This window comes from Eptatretus burgeri, chromosome 4, assembly GCF_056783735.1.
Source record: "Eptatretus burgeri isolate ZD-2024b chromosome 4, Ebu_testis_v1, whole genome shotgun sequence".
In the NCBI taxonomy this organism is placed as follows: Eukaryota; Metazoa; Chordata; class Myxini; order Myxiniformes; family Myxinidae; genus Eptatretus; species Eptatretus burgeri.
In genome coordinates this window covers 130805106-130826671 of record NC_140964.1, presented here as the reverse complement: position 1 = coordinate 130826671, position 21566 = coordinate 130805106, and the positions used below count along the sequence as shown (strand labels likewise).

At 44.0% G+C, this 21566-nt stretch overlaps 1 protein-coding gene across 2 annotated transcripts in view; it reads right to left on the bottom strand.

Annotated features, from left to right (window-relative positions):
• Window positions 1-12879, bottom strand: part of LOC147029123 (uncharacterized) — a 32789-nt gene extending 19910 nt beyond the window's left edge. For both annotated transcript variants that reach the window (XM_085876200.1, XM_085876199.1), the window contains exons 1-2: window positions 12750-12879; window positions 11520-11952 (exon numbers count right to left, since the gene is read on the bottom strand). In XM_085876200.1, coding sequence (XP_085732326.1) covers window positions 11520-11940 — 421 coding nt within the window. In that variant the 5' untranslated portion in view covers window positions 11941-11952; window positions 12750-12879. The remainder of the gene's footprint in view (window positions 1-11519; window positions 11953-12749) is intronic.
• Between the last annotated feature and the right edge of the window lie 8687 nt (window positions 12880-21566).

Below are 21566 nucleotides of genomic sequence, written 5' to 3'. Positions count from 1 at the left end.
TCGAACGGATCGTTCCTCGACGCGACACGCATTAATCCAAAGGGGCAACTTCATCAGAATTAACCAGATTTAGTGAGGACATCAGGGATCACAACACAAGCAATAACATGACAGTTGTATTTATTAACAATCAACCCGTTCTTAACTCGGGAACCACGGCTAAAAGGTTTCGAGGGGATTACTACGAAATATGCCTTATACAACACGTGCAAATAAACATGCATGCAGGACAAGACAGAGTACTTTGGTGATGGCTCATGGACGAGAGGACCGTGTTCCAAAAGCACGAAGGTCGCTCATAAAAACCAGCGGGTTTCCACGGGTTCGAACACCTGCTCGAACATGCCGCGCAGCAAGAGATGGCGCGCAGCACTCCAGCTCCCGCCCAAGTCACCGCGTGCGCGGTTCTCCTCAGCGCGCTCCGCTCCACGCCACGTCGATGATGCAAGATCGCCGGTCTCAATCCAGGGTTCAGCACACGAATCCCGGCCTGGCCTGTTCTCCAGACAAGGCCCCAATCGAGGTCCAAGTTCCACAGGTGGATCACAACGTGTCAAGCCGTGAGGTGAGCAAGGACCGTACGAAGGTCCAGCATCTCCTCTCCGGCCTTCCCGCCCGAAGCCCGACTCCTGCTTCGTCCTCTCAGTGCCTCTCTCAGTCGAATCACCGACGTGCAGGTTGGTTCAGCGTTTCTCCTGGCAGACCCAACACGGTGCCTCCTTCGTTCGCTCGTTTCCAAGCGACTCTGAGCACGCCTCGAGAACCCGGCCGTTCCTCACACACAGCACTCCTTTCGTCCCCTTTTCTTTTCTCCATCGAGTCGAGAGGGGAATCGATGTGCAGATTCCGCTTTCTCTGCCGGCCGGTTCACCACTGCCTTTTTCTTTTCTCTCTCGCCTCGACACGCGAGCTCCTTCGACACACACCTGTCTCGGCGACTCCCTGACCAAAGGCTCCTCCCCTTCACGTCACTTCCAGTCCAGGCCACACCCCTCGCTCTCGTCCACTCCTCTCAGCGGACTGGGAGGGGCCTATTCCGGAATGAGGAAGGAATAATTGCGATCTCTCGTTTCACCACCATAGCACGAACACAAAAACAGTCTGTTACACCTCCCGACACACACATATCGTCCCTTATACCACACAACCTATCTATACATGAATTTAATGGGGGAACTGAGCTAATTCAATATTTAGTATTCCCGCAAGGGCCATTTCCGTAACACTATATATGGAAATGTATAAACATGTATGTATGTATGTATGTATGTATGTACAAACAAAATGGCACTCAAAGACCACACAACTCCCACCCTTCTCCCAAACATGATTTAACATCAATATAATCACTTTGACTTTCCCAGTGCATCGGCATGCCCCAGATCTGATATACCCATCAGTGTTAAGAAGCATGAAGGTTTGAGAAGAAACGAACAAGTCCATAAACCCTCAGGTCTTTCATCGGCCCATAGCATCAAGAGTTTTTCTGGTACGGGCTGCAAAATATTAACTTTTGATCAGAAAGTATTGCGTTGCTCAGAAAGTTCTTGCAAATCTTTTGTTGTGCAGAGGTACACCCGTTTCTCACAGGTACATTTCCAAGTATTGTCGGCTTCTTCAAAAAGTTGGTGAGTTGTTTCATGGTACAATACTTATTTGGCAGGCATGAAAGACATCCAGGCTGTCCGATGACTGTTATCACAATGGATTTCTGCGGATGCATGCGAATAATCTATGGCGGATTACATCATTTCAAAAATCACATCTTGTCTGTGTTAATTCGTTCCTTCTTGTGCGGTATTTGTGAAATTCGTTTTTTGTCTTGATCATGTCCGACTTTCGCAGGGGACTGTAAAATTTGTGTCCCTTTTGTCTCTGGATTCCTCGTTTTGCTTCTTTCTTTCCAAATATTTTATTTCAACCTTAAAATTACCTGATTTCTTCTGCTCCCTTCAAAAGAAAAAAAAAAAAAAAAAAAAAAAAAAAAAAAAAAAAAAACTTCCACTCAATATAAATCTCATCACATTTGAATTTCCTTCTGCCTGTACTTTTTGTTCTCCATTTCCCACCCCCGCCCCCTTCTTTTCTCCACCAATTCAAACTCTTCATTGAATGAAAATGCTTCTTCCTTTCAAAGCATTTAATAAATGCTTCACTTTCCTTATTTTTCCATGAAGAGAACCCAACCTTCACCATCATTGATTCCTCTTCTGATTCTTAAGAATATCTTTGTTTGTCCAATTTGGGAATTTGGAATCAGTATCCCTTCACTTCATGTCCCTTCTTCCTGCATCCCTCCTCACCCGACCCTCTCAATGCTTCCCCTGCACCTGACCAACTCAAACCTTGCACATTACCCCATCCCCACAAAGCCATCCTCAAACCTTGCGCAGACAATTCCCCCTTCCAATGCCACCTCCCATGTCCTTAACTTTGTGGACCTCAAACATCCAAGGTATCTGCTTTAAATGATGGATCTCTCAATCCAGGCCACTGCCAATGAACCAGACATCATCCATTTCATAGAATCCTGTCTCCCACAGTGAGTCCCTGACTCCTTGGTCTCTCGACCTGTTTATTCTTTCCTCGAATTGGTTTAGGCCTGAACCCCACCCCTGCAGTGGAGGGAGTTGCACTAGATATAAACAATTCAATCTTTCACTGCCCTTCCACTGATTGCTTGTGGTATTCGACAGTACTCCATTTGGCCCTGCATCGGCAAGTTGCGAAGGTCTGTCTACCTCGAATTAGGCTTTGGTGTTTTACGGTTTTCCATATCCAACTGGTGAATGAATGGAAATGCAAAAAATATATAATCAATCGTTATTTTAAAGCTTCTCTCTGCACTGAACGATCAATTCATTGATGCATTGTGATGAGGAGAAAGTTTTTCAAGGAAGGCTCAACATTATGCCACCAACAACACAATAGTTGTTGCATGGACTCTTAGAACCACTTTGTGTGAAAGTTTCATCAGAAGGGGGCAATGCAGAAAGGCCCCAGGCAAACAGATGGTACACCTGCTACCTGCTGATCCTGCCCGACCTCAGAAAGAAGCTGCCTGGGGCTCACCACCTCTTCATAAACCTGAGTATCTTCCATTATATTACCTGCAGAAGAGACACAGAGAGCCCACAAAGCATCAACCCAAGAGAGGTTGCAGAGACGATGCCAGTTCATGGCCGACCAAGTTAACAACTCCTCGTTGAATTCTGTCAAGAAGGGACAGAAGACAAGTCAAAGCATCTTCCCAGATGTGACCACAGGATTCCATGACTGAATGTCTGGTGGTCTTGTGCAGGTGGAGTGAAGCCTCGGGAAGAAAATATCAGAGAGCTCGATACAAGCAGCCAAGATCAACACTGGTGTGAAGGCGAAGTGAAGCAGGCAGGAAGCAAGGATAAGTTCTGTATCGGGTTGAGTCGTCAGCATAAATGGGTAGGCGAGATGAAATGTTGTTGGGCACATCATGTCTGTAATGAAGAAACACAGAAGGCCTGATCACAGACCTGGGCAACACCTGCATTCATGATATGGCCTGCCGAAGATTGATCCTTGTGCCGCACAAAAATTATCGATCTCTGAGAGTTCTGAGATTATTGCATTCACATGCTCAGGAATACCATGTGAGTGGAGCTGGTGAATGACACCCTAATGCCAAACTACCAAAAGCCTTGGAGATGCCAAGGGCTAAAAGTTAGGCCTCGCCACACTAGTCTTGGACCTGGTTGAAGTGTTCAGTTATGAGGGAACGAATATCACCAGTTGATTGGATATGATGGAATCCATCATGAGCATCAGTTTGGAGAATGTGGTCTTCCAGGAAAGTTACAATCTGTTCATTGATAATCAATTCAAATACTTTGCTCCTTATGGGAAGAAGGCTGATATTTGGATGGATCCGACAATTGTGGCAAGAACATTTTCAGGACAATTGAAGGGATATGATCTACTTCAGTAGCTTTGGAAATATCCAGCCCTTGGATGATTTTACCCCACTCTTTGAGGAGTGATCATCATAGTGGATATATTCATGTTCACACCGGTGGAATTCAGTAATGATTCATTACATTCATCAAGTATGGAGTCTGCAGCGAAATGCTGCACCACTGGAGTTTGCATTGGCCACTGAAGTTCGATGCAAAACTACTTCTCGGTTTCCCACATTTCCCTTTTGTGTAATATTTGTGGAAATGTTTTGTATCATCAGATGTGTTCAAGAAAGGTTGCAGAAAGGTACATGTTCCTGAAAGGATGATTCATCCTCAGCACGTGTTCAGGAATGGCTTTTGTACACATATGTTGAAGAAAGTGTTCAAGATTTGTATTTGCCATTTACCTCCACCACCGAAGGTGAACTGAGGTTATGTTTTCACCCAAGTTTGTCTGTCTGTCTGTGAGCAGAATATCTCAAAAAAAAAAATAAAAAAAATAAAAAAAAACAGATTCAGACGAAACCTCGTTGTCAGCTAAGCTGTATGACGAGGACAAATTAATTTGATTTCGGTGAAGGTCAGCATCTGGATACGATAATTTCTCAAGTGATTCTCTTCACCATTGAGAGATGGGACCAAAACCGATCGAGACCACGATATTTCAAAAGGTTGGGAAGCATTGTGGGGAGGTGACAAACATAAGCCGATTTGATTATCGTTCAGGTCCAGATCCAGATCCGGCCTGTCAGTGTGATACAGAACATCAACTTTTCAGCCTGGTGGAGGTATGCACTCTATCGAGTGCCGTTCTGGATATATTTGTGTTCAAGTTTTATATTTATGTTCACTGCACGTGCTGAAGAAAGGCGGATGGATAGGAGTTCAGGTGTGACAAGGAAGGACTTTGTATGATAGAGGATGCAGAATCAACAGCTGGCTTTGGAGGCCAACTTTGAAATGTGGTTTTCCCAAGAAAGACCATGGCTGATAGTGAGACCTCGAATATTGAGAAACTGAACTTCCTCAAGAGGATTGTCAGGAAAGTAGATGGATGGGGAGGAGGGTTACCAGCTGATCCTTTTGGAGAGAGTTAATGAGAGTATCAGATTTGTCAGGATCGAAAGACATATTCCAATTGTGGGTACTGGTTACATCATTTTTCTGCAAGCACAGCTGTGCCACTGATGCAGTGCCCATGTTACCAGTCAGCTGGTACTCATTTTGCCGACCTTGTAAGAATAACAGAATGAGTCTACCCACTTCGTGTTATTTCAACAAGGGCTGGAACAGCACAACTGTACTTGAACTAAAGACCCGGTGATCTTCAGCCTTAAACGTGAAGCCAAGCAGGAGAGGAGATGAAAGGATTCTGTTGAGTGCAACACGTTGAATCCAGAGTGGAGGAGTCATCAAGCCATGTGTGCAATTGGCCTTGGATGCCAGAGGCAGAGAGTTGAGTAAGGCAGGATGCCAGACTGTATCAAAAGCTTGAGATATGTTCAGAGAGACAGCTCTCATCTCTTGGCTGCTATTGAGGGACTGCATCCATTGCTGGGTGAGTAGAAGCAGCATGTCCAAGCTGGAATGACCTGGTCTGAAACCAAATTGGTGAACTGAGGTGAGGTTGTTACTCTGCGCTCGCGAAGCGAAAAGGGGGGTAAAGCAATCAGTCACGTACTTGTGCCGTGTGTATGTGATTGCATTTTTAAAATACATTTTCTCAGCAACCCTTTGTCTGATTGACGTGAAATTTTCGAAATTGGTACGACTCATCCTGTAGAATGTTTTAGTCATAAATATGACATCGAAGGCCATGTGGAACAGGTGCCACCTTGGAAAAACCGAAAAACTTTGCACTTCTATATATCCGAAACCACTCCATGGAAAACATTTACACCTGGCTAATTGTGAAGTACTCCAAGAGTGGGAAAAGATGTGTTAATGATGATGTCATCGCTCTCTTTATTATTACGTCATAATTCGACAAGTATAACGCTTGATTAGATGAGTAATGAAATTTCTTTTTTCTTTGCAACTGTTGGTCCAATTGACAGGGAATTTTGACCATTGGTGTTGCTCCTCCTGTGGGAGTTTAGAACGATTACTATGACATCATCGGTCACGTGATACAGATGCCATCTCCGAAAAACTGAAGAACTTTGCACCTTTATATCTCCGAAAATGCTTGATGGAAAAAATTGAAACATGGCTCATTATTGTTGAGTACTCCCCCGGTGGAATAACATATCAATGATGACATCATCGGTGACTTCATTATGATGTCAGAATTTGAGAAATGGAACGCTTGATCCGGTCAGTATGAAAAAAACATTTCTCTGCAACTGTTGGTCCGATTGACATGAAATTTTGACCAAAGATGCACCTCCTCCTGTGGAAATTTACAATGATAAATGTGATGTCAGACGACATATCGTAAATATGCCATCTTGGAAAAACCGAAAAACTTTGCACCTCTATATCTCTGAACCGGATCCATGGAAAAAATTGAAACATGGCTCATTGTCAATTATTCCCCATGGGGAATTAAGGTATGTTAATGATGATGTCATTGGTACCTTCATTACAACATCATAATTCAAGAAGTACAACGCTTGATTCGATAACTGATTAATTTTTTTATATCTGGGCATTGCTGAGGTTAAAACACTCTTCCTTTTGGTAAATTTTCCCTCCATCCCTTCTCTCCCCTTCCGCTCAACCTGGTTTTTCTAAAATCCTCAACTTTCCTCCGATTGACTTGAAATTTGAAGAGCATTTATGTTGTTATAACCGCCGGGACATCGGCCGCTACACGACTGCTGGACGGAGCTGCAAGTCGACTCGACGGAATATAGATCCTACTTCTCCGGAATAGTCTGGAGAAGACTGGTCCCTTTTGGACTGAAATCCGCCATTGGGTAGACCACGTGGGGTAGGGTTGATTGCAAATTTACCGAAATACCCACATGGTCCAACTACCGGGGAATTTCACCCTCGACGGAACGCGTACGGGAACAAGCCGCGTAAGCGAGCCCGTTCCGTGTGCGATTCCGAGCGGTTTAATCGCTGAGAACCGTAGGTCCGATTATCCCGTTATTTTGGCACAACGGCCTTCTAATTCCCAACACATGCGACACGCTCAGTCAATGGTGGAAATGGACACGGAAGAGCTGAGAACATTTAACAATTGGGGTTTATTTATTCGCAATGATAATGGGGGACGAGGGAAGCACGCAAAACCAGATCTAAACCGAATACAATAAATGCAAGTATATACACAGCACAGGCACTTAACAGTTTCACTACTTGAAGACAGGGAAAACACACACACACACACACACACACACACACACACACACACACACACACACACACACACACACACACGGACCCTTATGGTCTTTATTGAAGTCTTCCAGCTCGAAGAAAGGGAGCCGGAGACAAGAGCCTTTACTCTGACCTGTCCACCTTGTGTGGTATTCGACGATCCGGCTCGACGGGACTCCGACCTGCAACACGTTGCCACTCCAAGCCAGCCAGACTAGACGAGTCGATCTCCGGTGCTTCGAACCCAATCACTGCCAAGCCGCCAGACCAGACGAGTCGATCTCCGGCTCTTCGAATCCGATCACTGCCAAGCCGGCCAGACCAGATGAGTCGACCTCCGGCTCTTCGAACCTGATCACTGCCAAGCCGGCCAGACCAGACAAGTTGATCTTCAGCTCCCATGACACGACACCGACACTGACACCGACGTTCACCACGATGCTCCCTCCTGATGCCCACCAACACCTTCCTGACAAGACACCGACCGACGACCAACTACGACTCTTGACGCTCCATATGTCGCATTTCTCCTGTGGCAGGGGGCGTCATGGGAAGGGTCACCGTCGGAGACGGCTCACCTCCCATTGGTTCGGGGTTCGTGGGAACCTCGGTGGCTGAGGTTTCTCACGCCTTTCATTGGTCCGGGGTTCACCCCACCCCTCGGGGGCGGAGTCAGAGCTCCAGTAGCCGAGGAAACTCCGCCCTTGTACGTGGCTGAACGCACACCGCCAATGGCGTTGGCGTGATGAAGCGAGGTGAAGGCGAGGGCAATGCGGTGTGGTCGGCGTTGATGGTGGTGTAATGAACGAAAAGAAACCCTGACTATAAAAATAAATCACAGCGCATTTACATTGATTTACCCTTAAAACAAGGGGAGGGAAGCTATCTATAAAACACGTATTTACCGCGATAACTGCGTTCGAGGAACCTGAATGTTGTGTGTGAGGGATTTTACAAATTCACACCAATATTTCAGGTCAATGATTTTTGACCACCACCAATTCACAACCACCAACAATTTTTGAGATCAACATAGGCCAAATTTCTGAAATCCTCAATTTTCATAAAAATGACCACCATGTATCACGTGATAATTTACACTGGACTTTCATAAAAATTGACCACCATGTATCACGTGATCTGGCAGCCACATTGGATCAAAGGGAAAATGTTTGAAAATCATCGTAGGAGAAACTGCTACACCGATGAATTCAAAACTTAACTAATTGATCAACTACCAACAGGAAATATGGTTTGATAAAGATGATGTCATCAGTCACGTGGTCTGGCAGCCATATTGGATCAAAGAAGAAAAAAAACAATCTTCAAAAAAAAATAAAAAGGAGTTTGCTCGAACCAAGTCCTTCTCAAGACTGTGCAGGACACGTATTCTATGAATACCATTTATTTGGATGTGGAAATCATGAACGTTCACCGGTTGGATATGGAAATTGTTAAACTCCAAAGCAGTTGCTTCGAAACTTGGCAAGGCCGAATCAAGCACGATCAAATACCCCGAGCAGTGTTGACGCCACGCTTTTGAATGATCGTGTCTAAACATGTATTAACGAGCTGTGAAAAAAGGGAAACCATGAAAGATGAGAGATTGAATGAAAATATAAAATAATGAAGGATTACAATCACTGGATGCATGTTTTCAGTGGTGCAGTAATTAATGGAAAGTTGACAGGACATTAAAATAAATGAAGAGCTGGGAAGGTAATGGCAAACCACCTCGTATCAGCCTTGCCAATCAGCTGAGGACCTGCCTTCAAGCAGAGTATACAATCAATCAATCAACTGCAGCTCTTTCTCTATTTTTTCACTCACTCTTGTTATCTTCTCTAATTCTCGACTCCCTTGACGGTGTAAAATTCTGGTGTGGATGGTGTGCCTCCATTTCTGTTTTTCACTTTTATTCTTCCACTTTTCAAATTTCTCCATTCTGTCTGTCAACACCAATGTGTTTATTCCACTTCCACGGTCTGTCTTCCTCAAATGAGGTTATCAGTGTGAACCTTTACTCGGGCATTACACTACATTTTGCCTCAGTTTCTGCAATACGTTTTAAGGTTAAATCAATTCTGTCTGATTGTCCATGCACATTTTGACGTTGTGGAAGAATTAAAAAAAGTATTAAGTGATATAATCTTTGTTTTGCGTGCAGAGAAAAACAGCTCAATGAGAAAACGAACACATTCCGCTTCATGCACAATTGGAAAATGTTCGGTGTGCCACTCTCGACGGATACAAAATAGCCATCCAATTAAATGTCGTCGCTACTCCTTGTGCACAGGGACTTGATTGGACTACCACCCCCCACCCACCCCTGTAAGAATTACGTAAACACCCCCCCATAACTCTTCTCCCCCCCCCACAACCCTCAAGTGTTATTCCCATTGAAGAAAGTGCTTATTCCTTTAAAAGCTTTTGAAAACGTATTGACATGATCATTTTCCCTTGTTTCTCTGGCATCAGCACTCCACGTGTTCTTGTTCATCATGATTTATTGTTCCTCCTCCTCTTCTTCTTTTTCTTCTTTTAAAAAAGGCATATTTTGTACAACTGTCTCTCATGGAAATGCTGGTCCTGCCATCCATCCTCCAGTTGCTTCAGCTCGACCTTTCTCCATGCCAAGAACAAAAATGCCATCCACCCATCCCATAATGTTCATCTCAAAAAGTTAAATAAAGGAATCATGGGAAGGTGTGTGAAGAGGTTGTCTGCACACAACAAGCAAATCTCATTCATGTGATTTCTAAGCGTCAAACCACTCCGTGTCAGTGCCCTCCCAAACATCAACGACAAGCCCACATCCTTCCACATGTCCCCCTCACCCCATCCTCATCTACCCACTCGAACTGCTCCTCTCAGGTTACCCCTCATCTCACTCCCTCCCACCCCATCCCACCTGCACCTTCTCCCCCTGAGGGTGGTCCAAAAACAGCAAAAAAAAAAAAAAAATTAGATGTTGTCTCCACACGTCTTAAATTATTACAATTTGATTCAATAACGTGCATAAAAAATTTTAAAAATAATTGAGATGTTGCCTCCACAAGCCTTAAATTATTCTACTATGATTCAATAATGCGCATAAAATTTTTTTAGTTGATCGGAGGTGATTTAGAGGTCGCTCCAGATGACGACTTTTAGTTTTATGAGTTGGTTAAATTAGGGTATGGTCAGGTACGATTACGGGTACTTCTGGATGTCCGAGGTGAAAATGGAGTGCATTTTCAAACTCGATGGGGTCGATTTACTCTAAGAAATGACTGCACCGACGTTGAATTCACTACCATTTCGAAAATACGACCCAAAACAAGATTTATCATTACTGGAGTTGAGGAACTAATCCTACTCATTTCGATATTTTCTAATCTATAATTAATTTGTCATGCGTCTAAACATTTCTTAGACCTCTAAATCAGCTCTGATCAAGCTAAAAAAATGTATGCACGTTATTGGATCATATTAGAATAATTCTAAGCTTGTGGAGCAACATTCTATTTTTTTCGACTTTTTTGGACCACCCTACTCCCCCCCCCCCACGTCCGTCACCCTCCAAGCCTCCCACCCTCCCACCACCTTCGACCCTGTCCCTCACTGTGTTTATCTCAAACATCTGAGGCCTCCGCTCCATCCTGATAGATCTCTCAATCCAGGCTGCATCCTACTGCCTCGACATTTTCTGTTTCCCAGATTCCTTTCTCCCATAGGATGTCCCTCACAATATCCATGCCTATACAATAGGTAAACAAACTACTTCCTGCATGCGGATAACTTAAATGATGCCTGGTGTTGGCTTTATGGATGGGGTAGTGGGCTTAGGATCCTAGAATCCTGAGTTCAAATCCCACTGGGCTGTTGAATTAATACCAGGTGGGGTTGACTCTGCCTGTTATCCTTCCGAGGTAAGCAAAATGAGTTCCCGCATGCTGGTCTACTGTATTGGAGTGGGGACCTCTCCAGGATTGTGTCCAACAGCCAAGGAGACTGCTTTGGCAGCACCAATGCTCTGCACAGAATGCAGTCCCAATGGATGGATGGATAATTTATAAGGTGATGTTAAACATGGAACACTTTGGAATTTAATGTGATTTAGAAGAAAAAACATTGACTTTGTCGATCGAGAATTAAAACGTCTTCAACACAAAATTGTTCCAAAAGAGATTCCATAAGTTACAAGAAAAAAAAACATGAATGGTTCATCATCGAGGTATTTCTTGACATATGAGGGTGTATAAAATGGTGACATACCAGACTTGGGTGTTAATCCATCATCCTGATCGTGGAGGTTGCAGACATCACTGAAAACGATTCCCCGGAAAGCAGGAACATTTTCCAGCTGCTCATTTTGGAATCCAATAAACTTTTGGGAGAAACTGGAAAGTTCTCGAATAACATTCTCCAAGTTGATAAACAGACTTCCCAACAGAGAAGAACCTGCAAGCTGGACAACCTGCGGCTTCAAAAACGAATTCACAAATTTACAGAAGTCAGCATACATTGCAAATTTAAATTTCTCTTTGGCGAGAGAGAGGAGCTCTGTTCGCAATGAATCGGAGTCTGAACAAGCTCGAAGAACCTTGTGATTCTCAATTCCAAGTACATTGATCACTGCTTGGGCTGTTTCTGCTCTCAGACCTTGTGATTGGAGCCATTCCAAGAAGGTGTCCATTCCAACGGTGACCTGTCAGGGACACAAGGCTCATGTTAACAAAGGAACGGTTATCCATGTCATTTTCTTCAAAAGGGACACAGACACAGACACCGAGGCACAGACACCGAGGCACAGACACCGAGGCACAGATACACACACAGAGACAAAAACACACACACACACACACACACACACACACACACACACACACACACACACACACACACACACACACACACACACACACACACACACACACACACACACACACGACGGTGCCCCACATTCCCTGTGAGTTGTAGAATTCCCGAATAATTTCCCTGTGGAGTCCAAGTGCCCTGACACGTGATGCCCGTGGAAGGTTCACGAGGAATGTTATATTTTAGACCCTCACGATGTTGTTGAGTTTTTGGATCATGAATCAGGTTTTCATCTCCATTCAGGTTATGAAGGTTAAATATCCCACGGAACAGGTAAAGGAGGTGATCGAACCTCGTACCCTCGTTACACCTCGTCGTGAGGAGATAAAATTGGATAAACAAGTTAATTATAAAAGGTTTCTGGTGGTTTTGTCGTTAAAAGGAACAATGAGATTTAATTATCGTTGTACGAAGTTTCGTGATGATGTGATTATTAAACAATGTGGTGAATAAAACAAAACGAGTGAAAAACACCTCATTAAATCAACAACCAAACACCTCAACATACATTGGATAAAAACTCCTTTAACTTCCCTTCATTTCAATCATCGAGGAACAGAAAATTATTTTATATTTAAATTCCCGTTTTACATCTTTCTGATAATTAAATAATAATTCTGAAAATACCTCTTCAGATCAGTTCCACCGGCACCACGAGGACCTGAGGTACAGGAACAACACAAGTTTACACGAAGATCACCCGGAAGTTCTTCTTCTTCCTATTTACGAAAATGATTCTTCTTCCTTTGATAGAAATTGATTCTTCTTCCTCTTATCGAAAATGATTCTTCTTCCTCTGATCGAAAATGATTCTTCTTCCTGTGAACAAAAATGATTCTTCTTCCTCTGAACGAAAAGGATTCTTCTTCCTCTGAACGAAAAGGATTCTTCTTCCTCTGAACGAAAATGATTCTTCTTCCTGTGAACAAAAATGATTCTTCTTCCTCTGATAGAAAATGATTCTTCTTCCTTTGAACAAAATGATTCTTCTTCCTTTGGTCGAAAACGATTCTTCTTCCTCCTCCTCGTAATCCCTTTTGTTGTCCTTTTATTCACTGATCTCCACGATGCAAGTTGACGACTCATTGGCCAATTGGTGTCGGATGAACGATTGAAGCCACAGATCGGCCATTTTACCACTCCCATTCATTGTGGACGAGTGATACCTCTTCGCAATCACCTTTCGTGCGGTTGTTCAATCATCGACTGCCATGAAGGTTGGAGGGACAAACAAAAGATGTGTACAAGGTGGAGGTGGTGCAGTGGGGGCAGGCAGTGGTGGAGGTGCAGCTTGTGCAGGCAGTTGTGGAGGTGCATCTGGTGCAGGCAGTGGTGGAGGTGCAGCTGGTGCAGGCAGTGGCGGAGGTGCAGCTGGTACAGGCAGTGGTGGAGGTAGTGCAGCAAGGGCAGGCATTGGTGGAGGTGCAGATGGTGCAGGCAGTGGTGAAGGTGCAGCATGTGCATGCAGTGGCGCAGGTGCAGGCAGTGGTGGAGGTGCAGCGGGTGCAGGCAATGGCGGAGGTGCAGGCAGCGGCTGAGGTGCAGGCAGCGGCAGATGTGCAGCAAGTGCAAGCATTGATGGAGGTGCAGCTGGTGCCGGCAGTGGTGGATGTACAGCGGGTGCAGGCAGTGGTGGAGGTGCAGTTGGTGCATGCAGTGGCAGAGGTGCCGCATGTGCAGGCAATGGCTGAGGTGCAGCGGGTGCAGGCAGTGGCGGATGTGCAGCAAGTGCAAGCAGTGATGGAGGTGCAGCTGGTGCTGGCAGTGGTGGGTGTGCAGCGGGTGCAGGCGGTGGTGGAGGTGCAAATGGTGCATGCAGTGGCAGATGTGCAGCAAGTGCAAGCAGTGATGGAGGTGCAGCTGGTGCCGGCAGTGGTGGATGTGCAGCGGGTGCAGGCAGTGGTGGAGGTGCAGATTGTGCATGCAGTGGCAGATGTGCAGCAGGTGCAGGCCGTGGCAGAGGTGCAGGCAGTGGAGGAGGTGCAGCAGGTGCATGCAGTGGCGGAAGTGAAGTGGGTGCATGCAGTGGCAGAGGTGCCGCATGTGCAGGCAGTGGCTGAGGTGCAGCGGGTGCAGGCAGTGGCGGATGTGCAGCAAGTGCAAGCAGTGATGGAGGTGCAGGCAGTGGCGGAGGTGCCGCATGTGCAGGCAGTGGCTGAGGTGCAGCGGGTGCAGGCAGTGGCGGATGTGCAGCAAGTGTAAGCAGTGATGGAGGTGCAGCTGGTGCCGGCAGTGGTGGATGTGCAGCGGGTGCAGGCAGTGGTGGAGGTGCAGATGGTGCATGCAGTGGCAGAGGTGCAGCGGGTGCAGGCCCTGGCAGAGGTGCAGGCAGTGGCGGAGGTGCAGCATGTGCATGCAGTGGCGGAAGTGAAGTGGGTGCAGGCAGTGGCAAAGGTGCAGCTGGTGCAGGCAGTGGTGTCGGTGCTGAAATAGGAATTGGTAGAAACGAGGTATGCGAGACAGTTTTTGTGGGTGATGAGATGATTAAATACCAGATGAATGCACCCGGCGCTGCCCGGGTTCTTTTTGAATGAATTTAATCTTCTATACATAAGTCTGACACGAGCACAGTATCAGTTCCCTATTGGGCCATGGCAGTCATAGGCTAAGGGGGTTGGTGAGGGGAAACAGCCCCTCCCCCGGCCGAGGGGCCTTGCCACATAGCCTTTAACCTTCCTGAGGCCCATCCCGACATTTTTTGTTTCAGTGATCAGCTCCTATCTTTCACCTTTCAGGAGATTAGCACGTGCAGACAAACAAACAAACAAATAAGACCCGTATCTTGCCAAAAGGTGACCACGTGTGACTTTTTTAAGGTCACACTGAGGTGAACAGAGCTGCTATCCATCAGGAGCTACTCCTTGAGGAATATCTGCCTACGAGAGATTCCGATGAGAATCGTTCTACAGAGTAACCATGAAAAATATGCGTTTGCCTCATAACGTCACCAAATGACGTCATAACGTCTCAAGCTTGACATATCGAGAAAGCACTCATCGAGGTGTTCAATTTGAGGTATTACACGATATGGTACCTAAGATTTCAAAATTTGACCTTGGGGTCAAAATATTTCGACCTGAGGCGCTAACCATGAAGGTCAAGGCCAATCGCCACCAAAAACTAATCAGCTGAGCACCAGACCATATACTACATTCACAGAAAGTTTGGAGATGATTCGATTAAAATTACTCAAAAAAATAATAGTTTCGTCGACCTCCATGATTTATCGCAAAGTGACCTTGACCTTGACCTTTGTGTGCTGAAGGGTATTGTAATAATACTACAATATGTGCACCCACAAGAGTTTCCGATGAGAATTGTGCTCTACAGAGTGATATAAAGGTGAAAAATCCAATGATTACAGACAAACAAACAAAAAAAAAAACTTACCAAGTAACAGATCTTGCAAAAGCTTCGTTTTGGCAAGATAAAAACCAATGTCATCCGCAGGGTGACCAGTATCTTGCCAAAATGTGAACATGAGTGACTTATTTATTCGATTAAAGTAACTCAAAAAATAAGGGTTTCGGCGACCTTGATGCTTGACCTTTTTGTGACCTTGACCTTTGACCTTGACCGTTATATTTTCATATGGTTAATGGTATCTCTTCAGGACCGTTGTACATGAAATATCAAGAGATGTTGATGAGAACTGAGGAAATAAAATTTTCATAAAAATCCGCCTTTCATCATGACGTCATCAAATAATGTCATAGGGTCAAACTTTTGACAGATCTGGAAAGCACTTATCAAGCGCTTTCTTATGAGGTATTACTCGATATGGTATCTAAGATTTCAAAATTTGACCTTGGGGTCAAAAACTTTCAACCTCCAGCGCTAACCATGAAGGTCAAGGCCGATCGCCACCAAAAATTAATCAGTTGAGTGCCAGACCATGAACTATATTCCCATGAAGTTTGAAGACGATCCGATCAAAATTATTTAAAAAATAAGGGTTTCGTCGACTCCCCTGATTTGCGAACAAAGTGACCTTGACATTTGACCTTGAAAATTTTATGCGCTGAAAGGGACCTCTATAGGCCTCTGATATACGAAGTTACAAAAATTTCCAATGATAACTGTGCTCTGCAGAGTGATCGATACATGATTACAGACAAAAAAACACAAAAAAACATACAAGCTGACTACCATATCTTGCAAATACTTCGTTTTGGCAAGATAACAAAAACTTAAAATCATATGTTAGACATATTGTATATGGCGTTGGCCCCATGTCAATCGGCTGAACTTGAAAAATTAACGTTACGAAATCAGGTGATGACGGAACACAGGCATCATCCCAACTGACTGGAAGAGGGGCCTTGTTGTCCCTCTCTGGAAAGGGAAGGATGATTGCCAAGATTGCAACAACTACCGAGGGTGACGCTGCTCTCAGTGCCCAGCAAGGTCTTTGCTCGGATAATTCTTGATCGGGTTCGCCACCATCTGCTTGAGCACCAGCATCCAGAGCAGTCAGGCTTTACACCAAAGAGGTCAACGATTGACCGTATCCTTGCTCTTCGGGTCCTCACCAAATGCAGAGGAGAGTTTTGGGAGGGGCTGCTCTTCATCAGGTTTTCTGTGTGTGTGTGTGTGTGTGTGTGTGTGTGTGTGTGTGTGTGTGTGTGTGTGTGTGTGTGTGTGTGTGTGTGTGTGTGTGTGTGTGTGTGTGTGTGTGTGTGTGTGTGTGTGTGTGTGTGTGTGTGTGTGTGTGTGTGTGCGTTTGTCCTGGTGCCTGTCCACTTAAGTAAGACGACTGGATTATTTTTATGATCATCGTTATTGTTATTACTATTTCGCATTAAGTCTGCTCTGTGTCCCCTTTTGTAAATTGCTTGTAAATTGCCGCACTTGTAAACTCCATCTTTGCTCTTTGCTTATTTGGTTTCCTTCTGATGATTCCAAAGCACTATTTGGTCTTCCATTTAATTTCTCAATTTTGTACCGATATTTGTCATGTGAGCAGTAAGCAGAATACTTCAGCTGCTGTTTTCTTACTGCTCAATATAAACACCCTTGACACAACAACCTCTTTCAATTTCAACAGGATTGCCAAGGCACAGCAGGGGATCAGGAACTTCGGTATCTCAGAGCCTGCTCCACATCACTTAAATTGTCGTAGATATTGTTGCCTGGGTTGAGCAACCACAACCACAATGTTCAAACACTTTCATAATTTTTCATTCCATGCCATCCCGAGGCCTCAGCATCTCAACTTCCAAGCATTCCATTGTTTTTCGGAAACAGCTGGAGACATGACCGAAATTATTTTTCATCAAACTGACTTCATTTCAAGCACGCCATTACGTTTTAACGGTGAGTGAATTTTTTTTCTCCTGGTATAAAACACCATTGCAGAACGAGCACACTCAAAGGCAACATCACCACATGTCCATCAAGCCATGCCTCAGTGATGAAGTTTGCACAGGAATTACGAAAATCCTCCCTGATATCAACATAAAATGTCTATCTTGTTGCAGAGGGAGCCAACATAAGCAAGGAGGATGGTTGGTAACAGAAGACGGGTGTTGTACTTGCACTCTCATTTAATGTTCCAACCACAAGAACCTTGACCAGAATCACTGACAATACCACCAATCAAATTGAAGCACAATTAAACATTAGACTGCAACTCACCAGGTATTTTTAATCAGTAAAAGTTCCTCCCTGTTGTAGATTCATATTATACACACTGAAAAAAAACAAGAAAAGAAAACCAATGAGAACACGCACAGCCATGTTGCCATCGGTCGACGCCATGTTCATTGACATCCCTCCTCCCCTCGTATCGATCGTGAGGCACTGCATTGGCATGTTCCGGTTGTCTCGGGCTTCCCACCGCAGCAGCGAACGAGACAAATTGGTTACATTTTGTATCTCCCTCATAGGCCAGATCGCGATCGCGACCTGAATCAAAATATAATTTACTTGTTCATGTCACCGAATCAATTCATCCACCAAGAATCGTCCAAATCCACTCACAACTTTTTGAGATGTGCTGCACACACACAAACAAACAAACGGGTGAAAACAAAACTTCTGACCATCTTTGAGGGGAAGAGGTAATGAATGGTATTATTTGTGGGGAAAGAAGCTGTGAACATCCAAAGACAATTTGGCTTTGTTAATGAATGAACACGGCTGGAAGAATGGCCGAGAGTTCCACACACTCGTGTTTGAGCCATCCAGCCAGGGTTCGAATTTCAGACCAGCTCGAAACTGTTCGTGGTGTGTTGCAGGCAAGGAGAGGCTTCCATGTGTAATGTCCTTTGGATCGAAGTTAAACTCGGCATCCCATCTCCCAACAATAGTTTAACGTTAAACTCCCACGGTGCCCTTAACGAAGAGAAGTTGACCTATCGCTGACCCCCGAAACAAATTACAAATTTTTGACCTCACATACAGGAGGCACTGCAACATTGGCACTGTCCTGCGTCCATCAAAAAACACAACCGGTAGCCAAAGGCTGCCGACAAAATAAATAAAGTAATGAGTGAATGAACACAGTTGCTGCTTTTCATTGGTTCTTGCATTCTTCCCTGCTAAACTTTATGTTGCAGGATTGGTTGCTGTGGTTGCAGTTCCAGACTTGGATGGGGGTGCAGTTGTGGGCATTGGGGATGACATCTTGCAGTCTGTAGACTTGTGCTTGGGCACTGATCTGCAGGTTGTTGCTTGTCGTTTGGATTTTTCAATCAAGGTCTTCGCATTTGCAGCTGCTTGTTGTTGGAGAAACAAATCATTGTTCTGCTGCAGCCTTGTTATTTGCACTGTCATTGCCTTCAGGTATATGGAGAAATTTTTTTTTTGAGCACCATGTGACTAAAATTGATAATCACGTGCCATTATACATTCCCAATACCACAGACACAGCACTTCTGCTTTTATGACTTTTCTTTATTGTGAAACCCATGATAAATTCCAGTTTCATCATCAAGTCTTGTAATGATAAAGAATAACAAAAAAAAAATGATCACATTCTCCCAAGATACCATACGAGCAGGTACCCATGTAAATTCCACATCATGTAAAATGTGTGACTTCAAAATACTATGCAAAGAACAGTGAAATGTGCAATACCAGCAGAAGTGAATATTGTGCAGCTATGTGCTCCCAAAAGACGCTGCTTCAATCATCCCCCACCACGCCGCAAGTCCTCAATTTCCCCAACCACAAGTCTTCAACTCCCACATGTAATTTGCCGAAGAAAGATCATAGATGATTGTGAAATCCAGTGGTTTGAGTGAGTGAACTTCGTCAGGAGAATTTTAAGAAAGAGGATGGGAGGGTTTGCCAGATGGTCCATTAGGAGAGAGATAGAGGGAGTGTGACATTTGTCAGGATTGAAAGTTATTTTCCAAGTGTTTGACCAGCTTGTGACTTTTTTCAAACTGACCTGTTTGATGCATGAGGGATGTCACAGCACATGATACAGTTATCAAGAAATTGATAAAAGGGATTTCCCAAAGAGTCAGAGAGATCACTGATAAAGATCAAGAATAGGACTATGAACAGAATACTGCATTTGGGTGTTCCAGCCTTGACAGGAAGAGGAGATGAAGGGCTTTGAGCGAGTGCCATATGTTGTCTACAAGAGGAGAGGAAGTCAGTAAGCAGTGTGTGGAGTTGGCCTTGGATGTCTTTAGCAGAGAGTTTGGAGAGCAAAGCAGGATGCTAGAGTGCATCAAAAGCACGAGATGTGTCCAGACAGTTGGCCCATCTCATGTCTGAGATTGACGGCCTTCATCCATTTTTGGATGAGTGGAAGCAGCATGTCCAAGGCAGAGTGACCTATTGTGAATCTAAATTGTTGATTTGAGATGAGGTTGTTGGAGAAAAGGTATGACTTCATGTCAACTGCGATGATGGATTCCATGATCTTGCTGATGATTGGAAGTAAGCGAGTTCAAGAGGTTCAGCTTTTGTCCCTTTTTTACGCAATGCAGTGATGATGGCTGATTTTTAAGTCGATAGAAGATGACCGAGGGCAAATGATAGGGTGAAAACCGTAGAAAGAGGATGTGCAATAGTCCAGGAGCTGAGACCATTTTATTGGTTTTTGAGAGCAAAAGTTTGATTCACTGCTTTCGTGGTAATAACAACTGGGTAATCCAAACATGCTTTTCTTATAAGTGGCAACCCAGGATATCAAGGTAAAAAGTGCACATTTCCATGTGTACATTGCCAACACTTTTCCAACAAAATTATGGGCTTGAGCAAACAAATGGCATAACTCATTTTATTTTTAAACATAGGATTACAAATTACCACAATAATTGATTGTATTTAAACCCTCTTTCAGACGATGTAATCACTATCTCAATTAGTCACTAATTAAGACATCATACGTTAAAAGGTCACAAAATTCGGACACTGCTGAAAATTGGTACAATACACAGAAAAATTCAACATAAAGAAGATTATTGATATTTTCACAATCTAACAACTCTATTTTACAGAAGAAAGATGAAGAAACATTTTCACATGCATAAAACCCATGTGAATAGCTTTACACACCATAAATTGTAAAGTCAACATTGTAATGTAATTGAAGGCGAGAGAACTGACATTATACAGAACTGGGTATGACAATCATAATGATCGAAACATGCAATGGTTGCCTCTTGATAATTAGATCATAAATTACTCCCTCAAAATGACTGTGCTTTGTTTTTGGAAAAAATGGATTTGTATCTTGTTTTTACTTCTGCCACCTCTGTTCTCGTGTGGCAGTGTCGATGCAAATATCTCTAAAATTAGCATAATGGGTTTGAAGTTTGATGATAATAACACGGATAATAATAAGAAGAAGAAGAATGAAAAATGTTGCCAATTAAACTTGATTGAAAAGTAAATGTATTGATGTAACCCTTTCATGAAAAAATGTACTCAAATAAGACATGATTTTACAATTCTATGTGCTTGAACATGCATCGATTTTAATAATATTTATTCACATTTTAAATGACCTTATATCTCTTTTCTGTGTTGGAAGATGATCAATCTGCCCAATAAAGAGAGAGAGGAGATTGGGACCAGATTCTGGGCAGAGCGTTGGTGCTGCTTCAGCAGTCTCCTTGGCTATTGGACACAATCCTGGACGGGTCACCACTCCGACACAGTATACCAGCAAGCTGCCGAGTAAAGCCTGCTACTGCCTTTACAATCTGCCTCGTTAAAAAGTGCCCCTTCCACCCCAAAACAGGTGGGCCTTTCAAATAATCTTTAAATCAATATTCAGTATAATAGAATCACCTATTATTTGATTTTATTCTGCTTATGAAGGGATTCTCAAATATAAACAATTACATTGGCATCTGAAAGTCTGCATGGAAGCACCACTCCAGCTTCAATGGATTGTTTGCCCCTGGAGACATCCAGATGTCTTCATCACTCTTGTCAGCTTCAGATTATAAATCTTTCCCAAGCCTTTTCAATGCGAGG